Below are 25838 nucleotides of genomic sequence, written 5' to 3'. Positions count from 1 at the left end.
TATCTCAGTACATAAATATCCCAATGTATCTCAGTACATAAGTATCTCAATGTATCTCAGTACATAAGTATCCCAATGTATCTCAGTACATAAGTATCCCAATGTATCTCAGTACATAAGTATCCCAATGTATCCCAGTACATAAGTATCCCAATGTGTCTCAGTACATAAGTATCCCAATGTATCTCAGTACATAAGTATCCCAATGTATCTCAGTACATAAGTATCCCAATGTATCTCAGTACATAAGTATCCCAATGTATCTCAGTACATAAGTATCCCAATGTATCTCAGTACATAAGTATCTCAATGTATCTCAGTACATAAGTATCCCAATGTATCTCAGTACATAAGTATCCCAATGTATCCCAGTACATAAGTATCCCAATGTGTCTCAGTACATAAGTATCCCAATGTATCTCAGTACATAAGTATCCCAATGTATCTCAGTACATAAGTATCCCAATGTATCTCAGTACATAAGTATCCCAATGTATCTCAGTACATAAGTATCCCAATGTATCTCAGTACATAAGTATCTCAATGTATCTCAGTACATAAGTATCCCAATGTATCTCAGTACATAAGTATCCCAATGTATCTCAGTACATAAGTATCCCAATGTATCTCAGTACATAAGTATCCCAATGTATCTCAGTACATAAGTATCCCAATGTATCTCAGTACATAAGTATCTCAATGTATCTCAGTACATAAGTATCCCAATGTATCTCAGTACATAAGTATCCCAATGTATCTCAGTACATAAGTATCCCAATGTATCTCAGTACATAAATATCCCAATGTATCTCAGTACATAAGTATCCCAATGTATCTCAGTACATACAAGGTATCAGGAAACAATTCTAATAAAAATAAGAACAAGAGGCTGTGATACTAACAAACAGTATATCACAGGGGTCAAATACTAATGATAGAGAAACAAAACCCTAAATGGGGCAAACGTCCCAGACTGGGGGGTTCCACGGTAGTAATAGTGGTGCAATGGGGACAGGGCCACAGAGGACCCCACACATTCCGTCGCAACCTGGCAACTTCCTCAGGGGTGTACACCCCTGAGGAAGTTGCCAGGTTGCGATGGAAGGCGTGGGCTCCTCTGTGGCCCCCGTCACCATTGCACCACTATTACTACCGTGGAACCCCCCAGTCTGGGACCCTTGCCTCATTTAGGGTGTGTTCCCACCTGGCGAATACGCAGCGTATTTCACGGTGCACAAAATTTGCAGCAGCAGCGTGAAATCCTCTGCATATTCCTCACTCACTATACACACAGGGCTTTCCGGCGGCAGCCTTATGCGTGTAGTGAGTTTTAGAGGCACGGTGCCGGTGTGACTGCGATGCGCGGCTCCGCTTCCAAAACTCACTGCACACATAAGGCTGCCACCGGAAAGCCCTGTGTATATAGTGAGCGAGGAATACGCAGTGTATACGCCAGGTGGGAACGCACCCTAAATGAGGCAAGCGTCCCAGACTGGAGGGTCCCACGGTAGAAATAGTGCTGTAATGGGGACGGGGCCACAGAGGATCCCACGCGTTCTGTCGCCACCTGGCAACTTCCCACACATTCCGTCACCACCTAGCAACTTCCTCAGGGGTGTACACCCCTGAGGAAGTTGCCAGGTGGCGACGGAACGCGTGGGCTCCTCTGTGGCCCTGTCCCCATTGCACCACTATTTCTAGGACGCTTGCCTCATTTAGGGTGCGTTCCCACCTGGCGTATACGCTGCGTATTCCTCGCTCACTATACATACAGGGCTTTCCGGCGGCAGCCCTATGTTGAGTTTTGTAGGCGGAGCAGTGCGTCGCAGTCACACTGGCACACGACCCCGCCTCTAAAACTACCTACACGCTTAAGGCTGCTGCCGGAAAGCCCTGTGTGTTTAGTGAGCGAGCAATACGCAGCGTATTTCCCGTTGCTGCCTCAAATTATTCGCAGCGTGAAATACGCTGCATATTCGCCAGGTGGGAACGCACCCTAATTGAGGAAAGCGTCCCAGACTGGAGGATTCCACGGTAGAAATATTGGTGCAATGGTGACGGGGCCACAGAGCATCCCACGCGTTCCATACCCGCCTGGCAACTTCCTCAGGGGTGCACACAGAGGACCCCACGCGTTCCGTTGCCAGGTGGCGACTGAATGCATGGGAAGTTGCCAGGTGGCGACGGAACACGTGAGTTCCTATGTGGCCCCCGTCACCATTGCACCCTCCAGTCTGGGACGTTTGCCTCATTTAGGGTTTTGTTTCTCTATCATTAGTATTTGACCCCTGTGATATAATGTTTGTATCACAGCCTCTTGTCATTATTTTTATTAGAATTGTTTCCTGATACCTTGTATGTACTGAGATACATTGGGATACTTATGTACTGAGATACATTGGGATACTTATGTACTGAGATACATTGGGATACTTATGTACTGAGATATATTGGGATACTTATGTACTGAGATACATTGGGATACTTATGTATTGAGATACATTGGGATACTTATGTACTGAGATACATTGGGATACTTATGTACTGAGATACATTGGGATATTTATGTACTGAGATACATTGGGATACTTATGTACTGAGATACATTGGTGCATGTAGTTACTAGGACACTAATATATTCCTTTATCCTATTGGGTGGTCTTTGGCTCAGACTGGAGTGTTTTTGATCTATATATTTTCCGTATTTTGGGACGGGCGCTTATTCTTGGGGGAGGGGATTCATGGCCTCTCTCCTAGTTGTGCTTTGGCTTTTCATTGTTTTTAGTAATTCCCTTTGTGTTTGTCATTTATTAATGTATGTGAAGATTTGTGCAATAAAGACTTTGGCCCAGATTTATCAAAGACTGTCTACGGTAGAGCTATTTTCCCCATTTATTTGGGTGGTGGGTTTGACCATCTTATTTATCAAGAAGGCGCAGCAGGATGATGAATTTTGCGCAGCTCTGCTTTTTCTATACACTTTTTCTAGACACTTGTGATGGAGGGAAGTAGACACTTTCCCGGGTGCTGAATTTGGCAGATGAGGTGTTTTTACTTAATCTCACAGAGCTGCCGGGACATTTTTACTTGCATTTTAGACGCTACAATCAAATTTGATTGCAGTGTCTAAGGGGTTAAAGCCGGGGATCACCGTGATCGGTGATGTCTGGCATTAGAGATGGATCCTGGTGGCCACTTAGCTATGACCTGTGCTCAGCTCCTGATCGCGTGTCATAGAAGGGGAGTGGGACGCTGTTGTCCACAAGAGGTTAATGGGGTACTACCGTGCTGACAGCTTATCCCCTATCTAAAGAATAGGGGATAAGTTGCCTGATTGCGCGGGGTCCCGCCACTGGGGATCCCCCGCGATCTCGCACGCAGCACCCCGCTCTCATCAGGCCCCGGAGCGAACATCTTCTCCGGGTCTGATGACGAGGTCGGTGATCGTGGCGTCACAGCTCCGCTGCCATAGATTTACATTGAGGGGGCGGAGCGTGATGTCACATGGGGGCGGAGCCGTGATGTCACAATACTCTGGCCCCGTGATAGGCAGTCATCAGACCCGCAGCAATGTTCACTCCGGGGCCTGATGAGAGCGGGGTGCTGCGTGCGAGATCGCGGGGATCCCCAGCGGCGGGACCCCGCGCGATCAGGCAACTTATCCCCTATCCTTTAGATAGGGGATAAGTTGTCAGCACGGTAGTACCCCTTTAAAGGTTGAATTTTGGAAGGTAGAAGTGATTCTCACGCCTACTGGTAGAGGGTGTAGCTTTGCGCACAAAATAGCGACTTTTGACAAAAGTCGCAAATGATAAATACGTGACCACTGCATGGTCAAAAATAAAAAGTTCTACGGGTAGGAAAAAAGCGTGAAACTGTCTATGTCAAAAGGCGCATAAAAGTCTCAAAATATGCTGCTTGCGCCTGAACTGCGCCAAAACATAGACAAAAAAAATGCTCTAAAAGCAATGATCAATCTCCCCCTATTTGTCTACTGATACTTAAAGGGGTACTCCGGCGATAAGATGCTTGATCGCGGGGGTCCCGCCACTGGGGACCCTCGTGATCTTCCACGCCACACCCTGTTAGAATCAGCCCCCGATTACTGGCGATCACGGGGACCTCCCATGGGCTTGCATTGAGGGGGCGGAGCGTGACGTCACACGGGGGCGGAGCCGTGATCGCCAGTAATCAGACCCGGAGCGAGCACGCTCCAGGGACTGATTATAATGGGGTGCGGCGTCAAAGATCACGGGGGTCCCCAGCGGCGGGACCCCCGCGATCAGGCATCTTATCGCCTATCCTTTGGATAGGTAATGAGATGTCTTAGTGCCGGAGTACCCCTTTAATGTTTGGTGCTGCTGTATCTCAGTCTAAGCTTGTTTTCTATGGTCTATGTTGGCAATTTTTTGCCGAGTAGCCCCCAACTGCACTTTAGGTACTAGATTGAGCCCCCCATCACATTGTTGTTTCTTTTACATGAGAGGATCCCTACACATGAAAAAGACTCTGCAGACTATCGCACCGCACAGATTGAACGCGCTGCAGGTCATCTCCTCTTTACTTGCTGATTTTAGGCATTAGTAGTCCGTCCTCCGTACGAGTCCCCGCCGCGGTTCTTAGCCTGCGTGTAATTATCGTAATGTCGGCCATCAATTATGAGCAACTTAAGGGAATTATCACTATGTAACAACCCCGACCCTTCAGGGGGAAATGGTGTTTACTGCATAATTATAGATACTAAAGGATCGGACGTGTGTCCGGAATGGGGAATGGAAATACCGGCGATGGAAGGAGCGGTCAGAAATATCGGAAGATTACAATGGGCGGAATATGGGAGCATTAAAGTATCTGGCCCATTGCTCTCCAGAAGGCTGTCCGGGCATGATGGGAGTTGTAGTTCTGCAACAGCTGTAGAGCCGCTGGTTGGAGATAATTAATCTAAAGCACTATGTCCCAACCAGTGTGCCTCCAGCTGTTGCAAATCTACAATTGCCAGCATGCCCAGACAGGGTTGGATACTTTAATGCTCCCAGAATCGCCTTCCGTTTAGTGTACACAGCTCCTGTGCAGACCTGTGCGTCTCCATGGTTACAGACTACAAAAACAAAAAACCTGTGGTAGTCAGGCCCTGCAATAAGGTGTTATTACTCTACTCCAGTGTTTCCCATCTGGTGTGCCTCCAGCTGTTTCAAAACTACAACTCCCAGCATGCCCGGACAGCCGAAGGCTGTCCGGGCATGCTGGGAATTGTAGTTTTGCAACAGCTGGAGGCACAACAGATGGGAAATACTGCTCTAGTTGTCAAGAATGAGCCCATTCCCATTATGCTACTTCTTGATATCTAGAGCAGTATTTCCCAAACAGTGTGCCTGCAGCTGTTGCAAAACTACAAATGCCAGCATGCCTGACAGCCAAAGACAGTGTTTTCCAACCAGGGGTTCTCAAGCTGTTGCAAAACTACAAATCCCAGCATGCCCAGACAGCCAAAGGCAGTGTTTCCCGACCAGGGTACCTTCAGCTGTTGCAGAACTACAATTCCCAGCATGCGCTGTCCGGGTATGCTACGAGTTGTAGTTTTGAAACAGCTGAAGGATCACTGGTTGGGAAACATTGATATAAAGCAATATCCTCCAACCAAAACATCTCCAGAAAGTTGTCAGGGCATGCTGGGAATTTTAGTTTTCCAACAGCGAGTGAATTATATGTTAAAGGGGTACTCCGGTGGAAAACTTCTGGTGTCTGGTAGCGCCCTTTACAGTAGAGGGAGGTATTACATGTTCTGTAATACTCTTTACCTGTATTTCTGAAGTGCATGCACTGACTGGTGTCTAGTAGCGCCCCCTACAGTACAGGGAGGTATTACATGTTCTGTACTCTTTACCTGTATTACTGAAGTGTATGCACTGACTGGTGTCTGGTAGCGCCCCCTACAGTACAGGGAGGTATTACATGTTCTGTACTCTTTACCTGTATTACTGAAGTGTATGCACTGACTGGTGTCTGGTAGCGCCCCCTACAGTACAGGGAGGTATTACATGTTCTGTACTCTTTACCTGTATTACTGAAGTGTATGCACTGACTGGTGTCTGGTAGCGCCCCCTACAGTACAGGGAGGTATTACATGTTCTGTTCACTTTACCTGTATTACTGAAGTGTATGCACTGACTGGTGTCTGGTAGCGCCCCCTACAGTACAGGGAGGTATTACATGTTCTGTACTCTTTACCTGTATTACTGAAGTGTATGCACTGACTGGTGTCTGGTAGCGCCCCCTACAGTACAGGGAGGTATTACATGTTCTGTACACTTTACCTGTATTACTGAAGTGTATGCACTGACTGGTGTCTGGTAGCGCCCCCTACAGTACAGGGAGGTATTACATGTTCTGTACTCTTTACCTGTATTACTGAAGTGTATGCACTGACTGGTGTCTGGTAGCGCCCCCTACAGTACAGGGAGGTATTACATGTTCTGTACTCTTTACCTGTATTACTTAAGTGTATGCACTGACTGGTGTCTGGTAGCGCCCCCTACAGTACAGGGAGGTATTACATGTTCTGTACTCTTTACCTGTATTACTAAAGTGTATGCACTGACTGGTGTCTGGTAGCGCCCCCTACAGTACAGGGAGGTATTACATGTTCTGCACCAGGATTAGCTGCTCCTTTGGACACCAGGTGAGGGTGGCTCCATGTTACTTTTTTAGGACACTGTGTGTACTGTACAGGACCCTGAAGAAGCTCCTGTCCTCTACATAGACAGTGATTACAGCTCCCAGCAGATCTTTATTACTTTTATATGTAAGGATTTGCTTTATCTGTATTAGTTATCTACTTATTTTTCTTTAGTCCTCACTTTTTCCTATTTTTGGATGACATTTTGGGGCTTCAGAACCAATTACCAGGTTTCCATAGAGTTATGGTCTCAACATACAATGGTCTCAACATACAATGGTCATCCTGGAACCGATTAATATTGTAACTTGAGGGGTCATTGTATGTGCTTTCAGCCTCTGGATGTACGCAAGGTTGTTCCACTTTGCTGGCAGCAAGCAGAGATCCTGCAAAACCACGAGGTAGTGAAATACAAAGTCTATTAGAAAGCTGTGGAACGTTCCATTATCTGATGATTAAGCTTTAGTCACCGAATCCTGGGCAACACCCTGAAATACATTTTCACACTTTGCAAAACAACAGAAATGGATTGGCGCGCGCCCAGGATCACCCCCATGGGGCCGGCGCAGAGTGCTGGTTGAGGATGCTGTGAGAGTAGTAGTTCCCAGCAATTACAGAGCTGAGTATAAACAGGGGCCACGCTGGTGATCGCCAGTCATATACGGGGCCGGCCGCGTACTTACCCATCGTCTACGCGAGGACCCAAGTGCCATCTTCTCGCTTCCTCATTGCCCATCTCTGCTGTCGGGTTCTTGCTGTCCATGATGGGGAAGGAGTCAGATGTTGGGGATACGAAGTCCTGTGCTGAAACTACAGACAAATTCCTAAAAACCACCAAGGTCCACGGGCTGATCCACCTGAGGACCACCTTCTCCCTCATGCACCGGATCTTCTTCGGGGTCACGTTCATCGTCTTGCTGGGTCTTCTCATCTCCTACTCCTTAGAACACGTCTACTATCTAATGTCTCATCCCACCCGAACCAATGTCAAGATGACCTGGGTGAGGGAGCTGGGGTTTCCTGCGGTCACCATCTGTAGGGTACAGCAGCAGAACGGAGCCACCCGATACCCCAAAATGTCTTCTCCGCTGGGGCTTCAGGCTGAGATAGATGAGTTGGGACTCCCAATGTTATCCAACGAGTCAATGAAGGATTTAGATAAACTGATGGTCAAATGCAACTACCACGGACATAACTGCTCAAGTCAAGACTTTAACCCTGTGAGTCCCATGTGGCTTTATGTCTTCACCCTCTTCCTGCACTGATCTCCAATTCTTATTTAAAAGAGTTCATGTTTGTTTGTTTTTCCTTCTGGAGAGATTTCTGGCTTGGCGTACATTCCCAGTCAGTTTCCAAGACTCTGAGTTGAAGTGAAACACTGATATGCAAATAACTGTAACATAAAAAAAGGTCCTGCAACTATTTCATAGACGAGAACTCAATACCTGACGCTTTTAAATCTCTGAATTTGAATAGTAACCCAAGGCTGAAGACTGTATGGACCTAAGATAGACAGACAGACAGGAGATAGATAGATAGATAGATAGATAGATAGATAGATAGATAGATAGATAGATAGATAGATAGACATGAGATAGATAGATATGAGATAGATATGAGATAGATAGATATGAGATAGATAGATAGAGATAGATAGATAGAGATAGATAGATAGATAGATAGATAGATAGATAGATAGATAGATAGATAGATAGACATGAGATAGATAGATATGAGATAGATATGAGATAGATAGATAGACAGGAGATAGATAGATGTGAGATAGATAGATAGACAGGAGATAGATAGATATGAGATAGATAGATAGAGATAGATAGATAGAGATAGATAGATAGATAGATAGATAGATAGATAGATATGAGATAGATAGATATGAGATAGATAGATATGAGATAGATAGATATGAGATAGATAGATAGATATGAAATAGATAGATATGAGATAGATAGATATGAAATAGATAGATAGATAGATATGAGATAGATAGATATGAGATAGATAGATAGATAGATAGATAGATAGATATGAGATAGATAGAAAGATATGAGATAGATAGAAAGATATGAGATAGATAGATATGAGATAGATAGATAGAAAGATAGATATGAGATAGATAGATATGAGATAGATAGAAAGATATGAGATAGATAGATAGATAGATATGAGATAGATAGATATGAGATAGATAGATAGATATGAGATAGATAGATGATAGATAGATATGAGATAGATAGATAGATAGATAGATAGATGATAGATAGATAGATAGATAGATAGATGATAGATAGATAGATGTGAGATATGATTAGGTCACAAAGGATCATCTAGACTGGATGCAACTGTAACACCCCCCCCCCCCCCCCCAGCTGTGAAGGGTTTTTAGCCTCTAGATCAGCGTTTTCAAACAGTGTGTCTCCAGGTGTTGCAAAACTACAACTCCCATCATGCCCGGACAGGACTAGTTGGGAAACACTGCTCTAGATGTCAGCAAGAATGTTCACCTTCCCTGACAGCAAGCAGAGATCTTGGTACAAAGTAGCATAACTTTTTGTTATACAAAAACAAATCTTTAAAATACATAAAACTAGAAAGTTCTTCAATCCCATATACAATCACTTTAGCGAACTGCTATTGTGTTGCGCTGTCCGGGCATGCTGGGAGTTGTAGTTTTGCAACAGCTGGAGACATCTGGTTGGGAAACACTGTTGTGATCTATAGGATTTCACCACTTACTATGGCTGTCAAACATCAGCAGAGGATGCATCATTCCTGGGTGAAACTTGAATAAGAGGATGACTCTTAACCCCTTATTGACGCAGGGATTTTTCACTTTTTGCATTTATTTACTTTGCGCTCTACAGTTAAAATCACCCCATATTATTATTCTGTAGGTCCATACAATTACAACGATTTATATAGGTTTTATTTTATTTTACTAATTTAAAAAAAAAACAAGAAAACTATTAAGTATAAAATTCTCAAAATACTTTTGTTTTGATAGGACTTTTTGATCGCATTTTATTCATATTTTTAGTTATCTAAAGTGACCGAAAATCTGCAATTCTGGACTTTGGTATTATTTTAAAGGGGCACTCCCCTGGAAAACATTTTTTTTTTTTAAACAACTGGTGCCAGAAAGTTAAACAGATTTGTAAATTATTTCTATTAAAAAAAAAAAATCTTAATCCTTCTAGTACTTATCAGCTGCTATATGCTCCACAGGAAGTTATTTTCTGTCTGACCACAGTGCTCTCTGCTGACACCTCTGTCTATTTTAGGAACTGTCCGGAGCAGGATAGGTTTGCTGTGGGAATTTTCACCTGCTCTGGACAGTTCCTGAAATGGACAGAGGTGTCAGCAGAGAGCACTGTGGTCAGACCGAAAGGAAATTCAAAAAGAAAAGAACTTCCTCTGGAACATACAGCAGCTGATAAGTACTGGAAGGATTAAGATTTTTTATTAGAAGTCATTTACAAATCTGTTTAACTTTCTGGCACCAGTTGATTTAAAAAAATGTTTTCCAGTGGAGTACCCCTTTAAGGTTTACACCATTGACTGTGGAGGATCAGTAATGTTAGATTTTAATGTTTCGGACATTCCCGCACCTGGCGATACCACATATGTTTATGGGTTCTTTTTATGTTGACATAATTTGATTTGAAAAAGGGAAAAGGGAGGTGGGTTAGACTTTTATTAGGAGAGGAGAATATTCACATTTATTACAATATTTTTATATTATTTTTTTCACCCTTATTTAGTCCCCATAGGAGACAACTACCAGGAATCTTTCGATTGCACACACTGAACAATGCCTTGCTATGGAACAGCATTGGTCAGTGTTATCGGTACTCTGCTTATACAGCCTGCTGAGGCTGCCTGTATTCTTAAAGCGCCAAACGGACGGCAAATTCACCACAGATCAGCTCCTGTAAACAACCGTCAACTGTAGTTTATCCGTTTTAGATCTCAAAATCTACGAGATCTAAAGGGTTAAAGGGGTACTCCGGTTGAAAACTTTTTTTTTTTTTTATCAACTGGTGCCAGAAAGTTAAACAGATTTGTAAATGACATCTATTAACAAAAAAAAAAAAAAAAAAACAATCTTAATCCTTCCAGTACTTATTAGCATCTGAATACTACAGGAGAAATTATTTTCTTTTTGGAACACAGAGCTCTCTTTTTTATGTGTCTAGCTTCTGTATTTGGCTCACAAATCCCTCTGTTCTGCTGCGCACTCATTCTGACATCCACTGCTCAGGAAGGAGCGTTTCTGAGGCAAGCACTGAGCCCACCCTCACTCACCATGCATTCACTTCCTCCCTGAGTCTGCTGTGCTGCTCTGTAACCCCTTCCTCTCTGATTTTATGCTGCAGTCTGATAGGACAGGAGTGAGCATAGAAGAGTGCTAGTCCCGCCCTCACTTCCTGGACTTTGTCCCTGCCTGTGCTTCCGCCTGGACAAAGATGATGCTTCGGCCGGACAGGATTATGTTCTGGATTGTATGGGGACCCCTAGTGGTCTTTTTCATATCATACGCCATGATTTCTATTTAAAAAAAAATAAAAAAGAGCAAAAAAAATTTTTATGAAGTATATTAGAAAGGTTAATGATTTGCCAAGATGTACAACATATCATTTTTTTTTATTCTGACAGAGCCTGTTATATAGGTATATACTAATTTCTGTGTGTATCAATATCCTGCATTTTATATATTTCATTCAGTCTCCGCACTAATGTTATTATAAAATATAATCAAGTATCACTGTACCGTATACCATCCTCATACTGACCACCGTCCTCCTCTCTTCTACCTCACAGGTGTACACCAGATACGGGAAATGTTACACCTTCAACGCCGACAAAAATAACCCAAAAGTCAGCCGACAAGGGGGGATGGGCAATGGACTAGAGATAATGCTGGACATCCAACAGGAGGAATACCTACCTATCTGGCGGGAGACCAGTAAGTATACTGAGATACCTTACTGCACTTTGGGGGAGATTTATCAAAAACCTGTCTAGAGGAGAAGTTGACCAGTTGCCCATAGCAACCAATCAGATCGCTGCTTTCATTTTTAAAGAGGCCCTTTTCAAAAATGAAAGCAGCCATCTGATTGGTTGCTATGGGCAACTGGTCAACTTCTCCTCTACACAGGTTTTTGATGAATCTCCCCCTTTATGCATATGTATCCTGTTTAACCCCTTAAGGACTCAGCCCATTTTGGCCTTAAGGACTCAGACAATTTAATTTTTACGTTTTCATTTTTTCCTCCTCGCCTTCTAAAAATCATAACTCTTTTATATTTTCATCCACAGACTAGTATGAGGGTTTGTTTTTTGCGCGACCAGTTGTCCTTTGTAATGACATCACTCATTATATGATAAAATGTATGGCGCAACCAAAAAACACTATTTTTGTGGGGAAATTAAAAAGAAAAACGCAATTTTGCTAATTTTGGAAGGTTTCGTTTTCACGCCGTACAATTTATGGTAAAAATGACGTGTGTTCTTTATTCTGAGGGTCAATACGATTAAAATGATACCCATTATTATATACTTTTATATTATTGTTGCGCTTAAAAAAAATCACAAACTTTTTAACCAAATTAGTACGTTTATAATCCCTTTATTTTGATGACCTCTAACTTTTTTATTTTTCCGTATAAGCGGCGGTATGAGGGCTCATTTTTTGCGCCATGATCTGTACTTTTTTTTGATACCACATTTGTATATAAAAAAACTTTTAATAAATTTTTTATAATTTTTTTTTTATAAAATGTATTAAAAAAGTAGCAGTTTTGGACTTTTTTTTTTTTTACGTTCACGCCATTCACCGTACGGGATCATTAACATTTTATTTTAATAGTTCGGACATTTACGCATGCGGCGATACCAAATATGTCTATAAAATTTATTTTTACGCTTTTTGGGGGTAAAATAGGAAAAAACTGACATTTTATTTTTTTATTGGGGGAGGGGATTTTTCACTTTTTTTTTACTTTTACATTTTTTTACATTTTTTTTTTACACTTGAATAGTCCCCATAGGGGACTATTCATAGCAATACCATGATTGCTAATACTGATCTGTTCTATGTATAGGACATAGAACAGATCAGTATTATCGGTGATCTTCTGCTCTGGTCTGCTCGATCACAGACCAGAGCAGGAGACGCCGGGAGCCGGACGGAGGAAGGAGAGGGGACCTCCGAGCAGCGCTGCGGGCGATCCGATCATTCATTCAAATCGCGCACTGCTGCAGATGCCGGGATCTGTATTGATCCCGGCACCTGAGGGGTTAATGGCGGGTCCCTGGCTGCGATCAGCAGCCGGGATCAGCCGCGCATGACACGGGCATCGCTCCGATGCCCGCGGTTATGCACAGGACTTAAATGTACGTCCTGGTGCGTTAAGTACCACTGCACCAGGACGTACATTTACGTCCTGCGTCCTTAAGGGGTTAATGGGGTACTCCGCTGCTCAGTGGTTGGAACAAACTGTTCTGAATACTGGAGCCGGCGCTGGGAACTTGTGACGTCATAGCCCTGCCCCCTCATGACGTCACACCCCGCCCCCTCATGACGTCACACCCCGCCCCCTCAATGCAAGTCTATGGGAGGGGGCGTGATGGCTGTCACGCCCCCTCCCATAGACTTGCATTGAGGGGACTGGCCCCTTCCCTCCTGTGACATCATGAGGGGGCGGGGCTATGACATCATGAGTTGCCGACTCCAGCATTCAGAACAGTTTGTTCCAAACGCAGAGCAGCGGTGTACCCCTTTAACTGTGTTTTTGTGGTAGCCCAGTACGGGAGGTGTTACCCTGTACCCTTGCTGCCTCCCTACAGTGTCCCCTGGGCCCCCTTGCATCTGTCCACCATGTAAATATGTCTCTAATGTATTATACCATGTAATGTGTTCAGAAAGCGTTGTCACTTTAAAGGGGTGTTCCAGGAAAAAAAAAAAAAATGTATCTCAACTGGCTCCAGAAAGTTAAACAGATTTGTAAATTACTTCTATTAAAAAAAAATCTTAATCCTTTCAATAATTATTAGCTGCTGAAGTTGAGTTGTTCTTTTCTGTCTGGCAACAGTGCTCTCTGCTGACATCTCTGCTTGTCTCGGGAACTGCAGAGTAGAAGAGGTTTGCTATGGGGATTTGCTTCTAAACTGGGCGGTTCCCGAGACAGGTGTCATCCGAGAGCACTTAGATACAAAAGAACAACTCAACTTCAGCAGCTCATAAGTACTGAAAGGATTAAGATTTTTTTTAATAGAAGTAATTTACAAATCTATTCAAAATAATAGCTTATACCTCTAGGACCTCACCAACCTTGATGCATAATGATAATGGTGGAAATTCATTGAGATATGTCAGCGTTACTCATAATTTTTTTTTTTTATTAAATATAAATAAAATAAGAATTAAATGTTGAATTAACACATTTGACTGGCACTACCATATGATAATCCCACTGGGCCCCGTAGGATATCAAACTAATAAAAATAGATGTGAGAAAAATGTCCAATTTACTAGTGGTCCGGTATGAATGAAAAGAAGTCCGTTTTGATCCGCAAACAAAAATTAAAGGGGTGCTCCGGTGAAAACCTTTTTTCTTTTATATCAACTGGTGGCAGAAAGTTAAACATATTTGTAAATTACTTCTATTAAAAAATCTTAATCCTTCCAGTACTTATTAGCTGCTGAATGCTACAGAGGAAATTCCTTTCTTTTTGGAACACTGATGACATCACGAGCACAGTGCTCTCTGCTGACATCTCTGTCCATTTTAGCAACCATGCATAGCAGATGTATGCTAAGGGCAGCATGGTGGCTCAGTGGTTAGCACTGCTGCCTTGCAGTGCTGGGGACTTGGGTTCAAATCCCACTAAGGACAACAATAAATAAAGCGTTATTATTATTATAATAACGTCAGCAGAGAGCACTGTGCTCGTGACGTCCTCAGAGAGCATTCCAAAAAGAAAATAATTTCCTCTGTAGTATTCAGCAGCTAATAAGTATTGGAAGGATTAAGATTTTTTAATAGAAGTAATTTACAAATATGTTTCACTTTCTGCCACCAGTTGGTTTAAAAGAAAAAAGGTTTTCACCGGAGTACCCCTTTTAAAGGGGTACTCCGGTGGAAAACATTTTTTTTTTTAAATCAACTGGTGCCAGAAAGTTAAACAGATTTGTAAATTACTTCTATTAAAAAAAAATCTTTACCCTTCCAGTACTTATTAGCAGCTGCATGCTACAGAGGAAATTCTTTTCTTTTTGAATTTCTTTTTTGTCTTGTCCACAGTGCTCTCTGCTGACACCTGATGCCCGTATCAGGAACTGTCCAGAGCAGGAGAAAATCCTCATAGCAAACCTATGCTGCTCTGGACAGTTCCTGACACGGACAGAGGTGTCAGCAGAGAGCACTGTGGACAAGACAAAAAAGAAATTCAAAAAGAAAAGAATTTCCTCTGTAGTATACAGCTGCTAAGAAGTACTGAAAGAATTTAGATTTTTAAATAGAAGTCATTTAGAAATTTGTTTACATTTTTGGCACCAGTTGATTTAAAAAAAAAAAAAAAAAACCTTTTCCACCGGAGTACCCCTTTAAGGGGGAGGGGTCAATTCTCATATGGCCTCCCACCTTTCCCTATCAGGACTTTTACCTACAATAAATAAGTAAATTATCAAGATAGGATACAACTGTAACAAACCCTGAGCTGTGAGAAAGTAACATTTTCTCACTACGGGTTTGTTGCTTGTAATTCATAATAATTCTATCTTTCTCCATGGTAACAGACTACAAAAAAAAATAATAATAATAAATGCGGTAGTCAGATCCTGCAGTGTTTCCCAACCAGTGTGCCTCCAGCTGTTGCAAAACTACAACTCCCAGCATGCCCGGACAGCCAAAGGCTGTCCGGGCATGCTGGGAGTTGTAGTTTTGCAACAGCTGGAGGCACACTGGTCGGTAAATACTGGAGTACTATGCATTATGACTTTCTGCTGAGCTTATGCTTATACAGAACAGCCAATCAGAACAAGCAGAGCTGCAGTGTAAAGCAACTGGGACTGACAGTTGATACATTTGTAGCAAAAATTCTATGTAACTTTGGCAAACATACATTAAAAAAATTATTAGATTTGTAAAGGCTTTTTTGGCCACTGGGTATCAACAAAGGTGTTTCAAGTCACTGACAGCAAGCAGAAATCTTGAAAGCCATGGGATTGTGGGAGGCCACTACTCCCTATCAGTCAGCTAAGCCACGCCCACTTGTAAACCATTAAAAGTCACACATTTTTGACCAAATTAGGGGTTTGTTCAGGGCCTCCGCCCATCAGGGTCTAAGTCTATTTTCCTTATTAAATTATTTAAAATGAAGGAGCCCTTTAGATTCTTAGTAAATGGCCGAGTCTAGTGAACGGTGACGGGCGGCGGCGGCGGCTCCGGCCGGGAGACACTTTTGCGGGTTTAAGTCTCGGGTCCTGAAATTTTACTGATGAATAATTTAGCGCAGAGAGAGAAACGTCGGTGATTACAAGAAAACAGATTAATACAAAGTGTCCGATTACATTAGAAACCTAAATGTAACCACAAGAAGGAAGCAATTAACCCCGAACAAGAACAACTCCCATCTCTTTACTCCTCAGATGAGACGTCGTTTGAGGCTGGAATCAGGGTCCAGATCCACAGCCAGGATGAGCCCCCCTATATCCACCAGCTGGGGTTCGGAGTGTCCCCCGGATTCCAGACATTTGTCTCCTGCCAGGAACAAAGGGTGAGTATGATATATAGACCCCACGTGTAATGTATGTAAACAGTGACCCCCACCAGCAGAATAGTGAGTACAGCTCTGGAGTATAATACAGGATATAACTCAGGATCAGTACAGGATAAGTAATGTAATGTAAGTACACAGTGACCCCCACCAGCAGAATAGTGAGTACAGCTCTGGAGTATAATACAGGATATAACTCAGGATCAGTACAGGATAAGCAATGTAATGTATGTACACAGTGACCTCACCAGCAGAATAGTGAGTACAGCTCTGTAGTATAATACAGGATATAACTCAGGATCAGTACAGGATAAGTAATATAATGTATGTACACAGTGACCTTACCAGCAGAATAGTGAGTACAGCTCTGGAGTATAATACAGGATATAACTCAGGATCAGTACAGGATAAGTAATGTAATGTATGTACACAGTGATCTCACCAGCAGAATAGTGAGTACAGCTCTGGAGTATAATACAGGATATAACTCAGGATCAGTACAGGATAAGTAATGTAATGTATGTACACAGTGACCTCATCAGCAGAATAGTGAGTACAGCTCTGGGGTATAATACAGGATATAACTCAGGATCAGTACAGGATAAGTAATGTAATGTATGTACACAGCACAGTGACCTCACCAGCAGAATAGTGAGTACAGCTCAAGAGTATAATACAGGATAAAACTCAGGATCAGTACAGGATAAGTAATATATGTACATAGTGACCTCATCAGCAGAATAGTGAGTACAGCTCTGGAGTATAATACGGGATATAATTCAGGATCAGTGCAGGATAAGTAATGTAATGTATGTACTCAGTGACCTCACCAGCAGAATAGTGAGTGCAGCTCTGGAGTATAATACAGGATATAACTCAGGATCAGTACAGGATAAGTAATGTAATGTATGTACACAGTGACCTCACCAGCAGAATAGTGAGTACAGCTCTGGAGTATAATACAGGATATAACTCAGGATCAGTACAGGATAAGTAATGTAATGTATGTACACAGTGACACCACCAGCAGAATAGTGAGTGTAACTTTCTCTCATGGTCCACAGATAAAATATATTGGTTTGTCTTACCTTTGCATACAGCTGAAATATTTGCCCCAGCCATGGGGTAACTGCAGAGCCAAGGCGCCAGCAGGTGACTTCCTCCCTGGTTACAACACATACAGCATCTCAGCCTGCAGACTACAGTGTGAGAAACAGGCAGTGGTGAGGAGCTGCTCCTGCAGAATGGTCCATATGCCAGGTAACTGTTCATCACCTATTGGTAACAAGGTGCCATCTGTAGTGCCCCACCACTTGTATTTGTCTCAATGACCCGCCGTATTCCAGTTCCTATTGGCTGTCCGGGCATGCTGGGAGTTGTTGTTTTGTAACAGCTGGAGGCACACTGGTTCTTAAACACTCTTGCAGAGCATGCAACATGTCCGTGAAGTTCATTAACCTATTCATTTTGTTAATTGATTTTCTTTTTCCCTTAGGGAATGAAACAATTTGCTCTCCGTCCAAGTACATCAGCTGCGCTGACAACACCTTAGGTACGTAATCCACCAAGGTCCTGATTTTGCGATATGCTTGTCCTAGGAGCTTACAATCTAAGGATCCTCCACTGCCAATGGAGTTTTAGGTCACCTATTGACTCTTTAATTACAGCCAACCCTGTGATCAGCTGATTATCATGGGTCTTGGGAAGGTCCTTCTTACCAAACATTTATTTCCACCATAAAATTTCAGTCAGACTAAGACGCGAACTGTTTCCAGCCGCCATGACAATGACAAGACGCATCATCTTCCCGAGCAATGACATCATCATCCCCAAACCTAAGGATGGACAGAGAGAACTCCCAACAAAGTCTGCATCCTCTGTGTGATGGCTGTTAATGGTCGCATCTCCCCTGGTCCATATCAGGTCATTGTTTTCTTCAGGCGCCATCTTTTATAGGTTAACTCACAATGGCACCAGACAGAAGTTCCTACATCATCTCCTCAGCCAATGCAGATTGGTGACTGATCTATGATATTACTTTCATCCAACCCGATTCCTCTTTTTAGTCCCTATACACGTTTTCTTTCATTTAGGTGTTAGTTCTGGTTTCTCTTTAGGTAAATTCCATTTATGTGATTTCATACAGATAGTTTTGTAGGATGTTCTGTATTTCAGAGTTTTCTATCCTGACACTTTGATGTCTTCCTTGGTCTACCTTTAGGTTCTCCTTGTAGAACCTTCCCTTTTTGTGCATATTTGCCCTATATATATAACACAAAGCTAACTGAGAACAACCAACATCTTGTGCGTCTTGACTGAGAACAACCAACATCCTGTGCGTCTGACTGAGCACAACCAACATCTTGTGCCGCTGACTGAGAACAACCAACATCTTGCGCCGCTGGCTGAGAACAACCAATATCTTGTGCAGCTCACTGAGAACAACCAACATCCTGTGCGTCTGACTGAGCACAACCAACATCTTGTGCCGCTGACTGAGAACAACCAACATCTTGTGCCGCTGGCTGAGAACAACCAATATCTTGTGCAGCTCACTGAGAACAACCAACATCCTGTGCGTCTGACTGAGCACAACCAACATCTTGTGCCGCTGACTGAGAACAACCAACATCTTGTGCCGCTGGCTGAGAACAACCAACATCTTGTGCCGCTGACTGAGAACAACCAACATCTTGTACCGCTGACTGAGAACAACCAACATCTTGTGCCGCTGGCTAAGAACAACCAATATCTTGTGCAGCTAACTGAGAACAACCAACATCTTGTGCCGCTGGCTGAGAACAACCAATATCTTGTGAAGCAATCCGTGACATATTATTTGACAGCTCATGACAGGGTTTGCTGTTGGAAAGGGGGTTGTCCTCTTTAACAATACATTTGTAAAAATGTCAATTTTCATTAAAGGGGTACTCCAGTGAAAAACCTTATTTATTTTTTATTTTTTTTTATTTTTTTAAATCAACTGGTGCCAGAAAGAAAGTTAAACAGATTTGTAAATTACTCCTATAAAAAAAATCTTAATCCTTCCAGTACTTATTAGCTGTTGAATCCTACAGAAGAAATACTTTTCTGTTTGAAACACAGAGCTCTCTGCTGACATCTCTGTCCATTTTAAGAACTGTCCAGAGTAGGAGAAAATCCCCATAGCAAACATATGCTGCTCTGGTCAGTTCCTAAAATGGACAGAGATGTCAGCAGAGAGCACTGTGCTCGTGACTAAGCAGAGAGCTCTGTGTTCCAAAAAAGAAAATCATTTCTTCTGTGGTATTCAGCAGCTAATAAGTACTGGAAGGATTAAGATTTTTTTAATAAGTAATTTACAAATATGTTTAACTTTCTGGCACCAGTTGATTAAAAAAAATAATAATAAAGTTTTCCACCAGAGTACCCCTTTAATAATGTCCCTACCCCTAATGTACTGTATACAGTGTATATCCTGGTCATGAATCCAGCTAATACAATGTGGTCTCTTCTATGCTCGCCCTCCCACAGACTCCCTGGTTGAAGACAACACTGATAAATGCAGTTGCCCCACACCCTGTAACATGACTCGCTATGGAAAGGAGATCTCCATGGTCCGGATTCCCAATAAAGGATCTGCTCGGTATCTGGCTAAAAAGTACGACAAGAATGAAACTTACATTAGGTAAGTAAAACATCTAAGTCTTCCCCCTTTTAGGACTCACTCCCCTCAGTCTTTGTGCAGGTTTCTGTATTGTAATGGAAATCATTTCCACACGTTGCGACATCCTCTTGTGTTTACACCCCCTGCAGCCAATCGGATTTAGCAGAGCTGCAGTGTAAAGCATGGTGGTGAGAAGACAAAGCTGTAGCCTGTAATGAGGTTGGGGATGGGTTCAGATTATGTCAAACTCAATTATGTCAAATGTTGTAAAGGAGCAGAGCTAAAAGGATATCATGCCATTAAAGGGGTACTCCCGTGGAAAACTTTTTTTTTTTTTTAATCAACTGGTGCCAGAAAGTTAAACAGATTTGTAAATCACTTCTATTAAAAAATCTTAATCCTTCCAGTACTTTTTAGGGGCTGTATACTAAAGAGATAAAGAGAAATCCAAAAAAGAAATGCATTTCCTCTGATGTCACGAGCACAGTGCTCTCTGCTGCCCTCTGCTGCCCATTTTAGGAACTGTCCAGAGCAGCATATTTTTGCTATGGGGATTTTTTCCTGCTCTGGACAGTTCCTAAAACTTTTTGCATTCTATTTGCCTTTTCTCCTCATTTTTACTCTGTCAGTGTTTCCCAACCTGGATGACTCCAGCTATTGCAAAACGACAACTCCCAGCATGCCTGGACAGCCGTTGGCTGTCCGGGCATGCTGGGATTTGTAGTTTTGCAATAGCACGAGGCACCCTGGTTGGGAAACACAGCTTTAGCAGATAACTGACTTTCCTTTGTATTATTTTGGTGACCCTGATGATCAGCAGAAAAATCCGATCTGCGGCAACAAAAGTGCAAAGCCTCTAAAGGGAATGCAGCATCAAAAAATTACATTATTTAAAATAGAGTTTGATAAAAATAAAAAAAATACGTTAAACAAAATTGGATGTGACTATCCACAAAAAAAAAAATTCTTGAAATACTGCAGTTTTCACTCCTACTTCATGCCCTGTGTTTTCTGCTTTGCAGTATAGGCTGGGGCAAGATGAGCAGAGTCATCTCATTATTTTTAGAAAGAGAGCAAGTTAATGTCAGTTCTATTGGTGTTGGTAATTTTAATGGATTCATAACTAATTTATGAACTATGAAATATGGTCAAATTATAATAGATATATATATATATATATATATATATATATATATATATATATAGTTATAGTAGGTAGTTTAGCAATATAATAAAATAATACACAGGTATTACAAAAATTATGCAGATGTATTGGTCATGATTAGGAAACATGACACACTGATATATACAGTATAAATTAATATCAATCAGATATGAACATATAAAGAATATTAGTGAAGCATAAAAGCTTATGTTAGTAACTATGTACAGTAAAACTACATGTTACAGAAATGTTTAACCATGTCACAATATAACATCAGTTACAAAGTTAGTTCATATATCATATACATATAGTTGGTATATTACTCTGGAAGAGGGAACCTCACATCACATGAAATCAGGAATATGCAACATCTAATTTCTAGATATTTAAAAATAGAAGTTATATGTAAACACTCTACCCACTTCTAACTACAACACAGAATCCTGATAAGAACTTTTAAAGACACAGTACAAGATACATAAACTATGGTGCTCTAAATTTGGAGGGAAATTTAAGATAAGTTTCTTTGTGGGAATATCATTAATATCAATTAAATGGTAAAGGATTTATCATAGACTACGCCATATGCATCAAATGAATGCCCAGTTATCTGCAGAAGAAGGAGAAGTGTTCCATATGCTAGAACTTCACGATCTCAACCTGGAGATTGGAGAAAAGATCTATTTACCATCCTAAATGACATAATTTCATCCACATTTTAAGATGGTCTTAGCCAAATGAGAAGCTTATTGTTCCTTACCAAAAGCATGTGAGATATAACTTCTGCACAGTGGAAAGCTGGGTACATAGAATCGTCATGAACAGCCATTGTCTTGTTACCATGCACTCATATTATGTCTCACCCTGACATTTCATGGCCCGGCCCCTCAAGTAGCTTTTAGGAGTGTAGAGTAGTTCTGGAGCAATTCTGTAGAAAATATAAGATCTCTGGAGTATAAAATATATATATGGGCATCTTGGGAGTTGTAGTTTTGCAACAGCTGGAGGCACCCTGGTTGGGAAACACTGGTCTAGGCATACACTATAAGAAGGAAGTGTGTGCATCAAAAATGGCTGTCCACAGAGTTTTTTAAGTTAAAAAGCTAAAATTGGGCTATGCTATGAAACAATAAGCAAATACATACAAATCTAATGATAAAAGTTTCATAAAAGACATTTTTCCCTTTAAGTCGTCCATGTTTTACTTCACAGGGACAATTTCCTCATTCTAGACATCTTCTTTGAAGCCCTCAACTATGGGACGATAGAACAGAAGAAGGCATATGACCTGGCCAGTTTACTCGGTGAGTTGTAAATAGGACATCAGTTCATAACATATCGTCTTCAATCATTGGGGGGAGTCCTAAAATCCTGCATATGAACCACTTGACAGTCCAAAAAGCAGATTTAGCCCCTCCATTTGTCTGGTCCACCTTGATTCCCAAACAACTTAAAACCTTGATTTCTAGTTCAGTCCTGAAAAACTTATCCCCTACCCTAAGGATAGAGAATAAGTTTCAGATCGCGGGGGGTCCAACCGCTGGGGCCCCCTGCGATCTCCTGTATGGGGCCCTGGCAGCCCGCGGGAAGGGGGCATGTTGACCACTGCACGAAGCGGCGGCCGACGCCCCCTCAATACAGCGCTATAGCAGAGCGGGAGATTGCCGAAGCCAGCGCTCCGGCTCTGCCATAGAGTTGTATTGAGGGGACGTGTCAGCCGTTGCTTTGTGTTGTAGTCAACACGCCCCCTTCCTGCAGGCTGCTGGGGCCCATACAGATCGCGGGGGGCCCCAGCGGTCGGACCCACCGCCATCTGAAACGTATCCCCTATACTCAGGATAGGGGATACGTTTTTCAGGACTGGACTACTCCTTTAAGACAATTATTTATTTATTCCTAATACTTGGTGGTGATTGTAGGCCACATGTGATAGGCCATTGATTTTGGAATGGACATGTCTTTTTGTATCATCATCCAGGAGACATAGGAGGTCAGATGGGTCTATTTATCGGAGCCAGTATTCTCACCATCCTTGAGATCCTAGATTACCTGTATGAGGTGAGATACACCAGGTGGGGGTAGATCATCGTATCTCTTGGAGCTTCACAATGACATATCTTGTATCTTCTCCTCTTTTAGTTAATACGAGATAAAGTGAACAAATTGTTTCGGAGAAAACCATCTCCCACCAGAAAGCCGCAGGATAACATTTCCACGCTTGCCATGGATGACCTGAATGACCAGGTACAGAGGCTTTGTCCAGAAGGAAAAAGAGGAAACATGGGGGGGTAAATTAGGGTTGTTATGTGGTTGAGGAGAATTGTATAGAATAACAAAGTTTGGTAAAATTTGGCAAATAGGTAACATTAGTGCCCTTTCACCAAATCCTTGCCAGTGCTGTATGCAGCACCATCTGTTCTAGTTTAACCTATAACCCTACTGTGTAGTTCCTTCTTTCCTTTTGCTTGTGATGCCATTTTTCGATCAGGCCTACAATTTGTAAAAAAAATATAAAATAAAATACACAGACAGTTTTTTGTTTGGTTTGGTTGGATGGGTGGTTGATTTGTTGGGTTGTTGCTTGATTTGCTGGTCGGTAGGTTTGTTGGTGGGTCCAGTATTTGGTTGACCAATTAGTTGGTTGGTTGATTGATTTGCTGGTCCATTGCTTGGTGGGTTAAGTGGTTGATTGACTGTTGGTTTGTTGGTTGATTGGTTAGGTGGTTGGTTAACGGATTTATTGATTGACTAATTGATTGGTTGCTAGGTTCAGTTGTTGGTTGGATGGTCAATTGGTTGGTTGATTGATTGGTTGACTAGTTGGTTGGGCTAATAACTGGCCAATATATAGAAAGAAGGTCAATTGATCCTCCTGGTGGAAATGCAGTAACCCTGGTTGGAACCTGTTGGTTGGTTGGAAGACTCAGCAGCAGAAGGTCTTTTATCAAGAGAACCTGTAAGAAAGGGATTTGGAAAGGAAAAATAAAACAAATTGGTAATAGACATATGTTTTATTCATTACAAAAAAGCATTTAGGGCAATTTACTGGATAAACAATCTACTATCTAACCTGACTTGTTCTATCTAGAGCTCCTCCGAGGTTCCTGGACGACATCCAGAAGGAGCTTATGCCACCACGATGCTCCCCAACCATCATCGACACTACACACACCATGGCGTATTTGAGGACTTTGCCTGCTAGACACATAATGGTGGGGTTATACCCACCACAACCAACTCTTCTTTTTTTCGACAGAGGCAAAAACGTTATGTATGATTCCTACCCTGCCTCTCAACGACTCTGAAGGAATCGGGAACTAACCCTAACACCTACATTCGGATGAACTGGAATTTTCAAGTACTTACGTAATACAACAAGATCGAGTCTCTGATGTGGGTGACATATAACACCTGCATATATTCAGGACATGTTTACTCCAGTCGGTGGACTTGATTCCTCTACAGAGTTGGGTGGGTCATCATTAAATCTATAGCACTGGTTACAGATCCAGTCTTCTTTACTTGAGTTCCACTCTTCATCCATCTACATCTCTCGCAGACGATTGGATGAAACCATCAAGGAGTCCAGAGTAACCATAAAGCAGGTTTAGATGGCACCAAACAATGTATACAATGTATGATTAGGACTATTATATAGATTTATGGGTCACAACTGGTGTTAGAGTATGATGGTTTGTAGATAGACTTCTCCAAGCAGCACAGTCACCAAATCATCTGGTGTTTATTAATATTTATACTCATTTTATATAGTGCAAAATCCAGGCACAATGACTAAACAGATGTAACATACAGATTGTCTACTCATAAAGCACACCGACTCTGCTACATATTCTTCAACCGAAAGAGAGATAGGACCCACCTCCTCCTACCTTCATAGCCCATCAAACTTATAGTAAGTTCCTCAGCCTACAATGTACTATTTTTTGTAGGACCATTTAAAGGGGTACTCTGCTGCTCAGCGTTTGGAACAAACTCTTCTGAACGCTGGAGCCAGTGATGGGAGTTTGTGACGTCATAGCCCCCCCCCCCCTCATGATGTCACACCCAGCCCCCTCAATGCAAGTCTATGACTTGGATTGAGGGGCGGAGCATGACGTCATGAGGGGCGGAGCTATGACATCACAAGCTCCCGACGCCGGCTCCAGCGTTCAGAAGAGTTTGTTCCAAACGCTGAGCAGTGGAGTACCTCTTTAAGTTCAGTTCTTTCTTTACAGGACCATCTTAGCTCATTTCTTTCTTTACAGAACCATCTTAGCTCAGTTCTTTCTTCACAGGACCATTGTAGTTGAGTTCTTTCTTCACCAGACCATCTGGGTCCATTTTGTTCTTTGAAGAACCATCCAGTTTCTAATTTGTAAAACATCTGAGTTTAGTTCTGATAAACAGCATAGGTCAACTCTTGAGTGCTTTCCAAGTGTTGCCAGGCAAGGACTGTGATGTTATCAGTGAGGACCATCTTACTATTAGGGCCACGCATTCCTTATGGACATTACAATTGTCTTATCCCTGTTACTATACCACCACAAAAGTAT

The 25838-nt window shown here is 42.2% G+C and overlaps 1 protein-coding gene and 1 long non-coding RNA gene across 2 annotated transcripts in view; one reads left to right on the top strand and one right to left on the bottom strand.

Annotated features, from left to right (window-relative positions):
* Nucleotides 1-11732, bottom strand: part of LOC130285423 (uncharacterized) — a 124131-nt gene extending 112399 nt beyond the window's left edge. The window contains exon 1 of the long non-coding RNA XR_008847320.1: nt 11643-11732. This is a non-coding gene — a long non-coding RNA (uncharacterized LOC130285423). The remainder of the gene's footprint in view (nt 1-11642) is intronic.
* The window catches only part of ASIC4 (acid sensing ion channel subunit family member 4), a 381325-nt gene extending 356034 nt beyond the window's left edge, over nt 1-25291 (top strand). Inside the window, exons 2-10 of the mRNA XM_056536790.1 lie at nt 11516-11660; nt 16347-16474; nt 17575-17734; nt 17970-18026; nt 19988-20141; nt 22498-22589; nt 23264-23343; nt 23425-23529; nt 24374-25291. Of these exons, the coding sequence (XP_056392765.1) occupies nt 11516-11660; nt 16347-16474; nt 17575-17734; nt 17970-18026; nt 19988-20141; nt 22498-22589; nt 23264-23343; nt 23425-23529; nt 24374-24487 (1035 nt within the window). The 3' untranslated portion in view covers nt 24488-25291. The remainder of the gene's footprint in view (nt 1-11515; nt 11661-16346; nt 16475-17574; nt 17735-17969; nt 18027-19987; nt 20142-22497; nt 22590-23263; nt 23344-23424; nt 23530-24373) is intronic.
* The last annotated feature ends 547 nt before the right edge of the window (nt 25292-25838 follow it).

This window comes from Hyla sarda, chromosome 8 (assembly GCF_029499605.1).
Source record: "Hyla sarda isolate aHylSar1 chromosome 8, aHylSar1.hap1, whole genome shotgun sequence".
Taxonomy (NCBI): domain Eukaryota; kingdom Metazoa; phylum Chordata; class Amphibia; order Anura; family Hylidae; genus Hyla; species Hyla sarda.
This window is presented reverse-complemented; position numbering and strand designations above follow the sequence as displayed.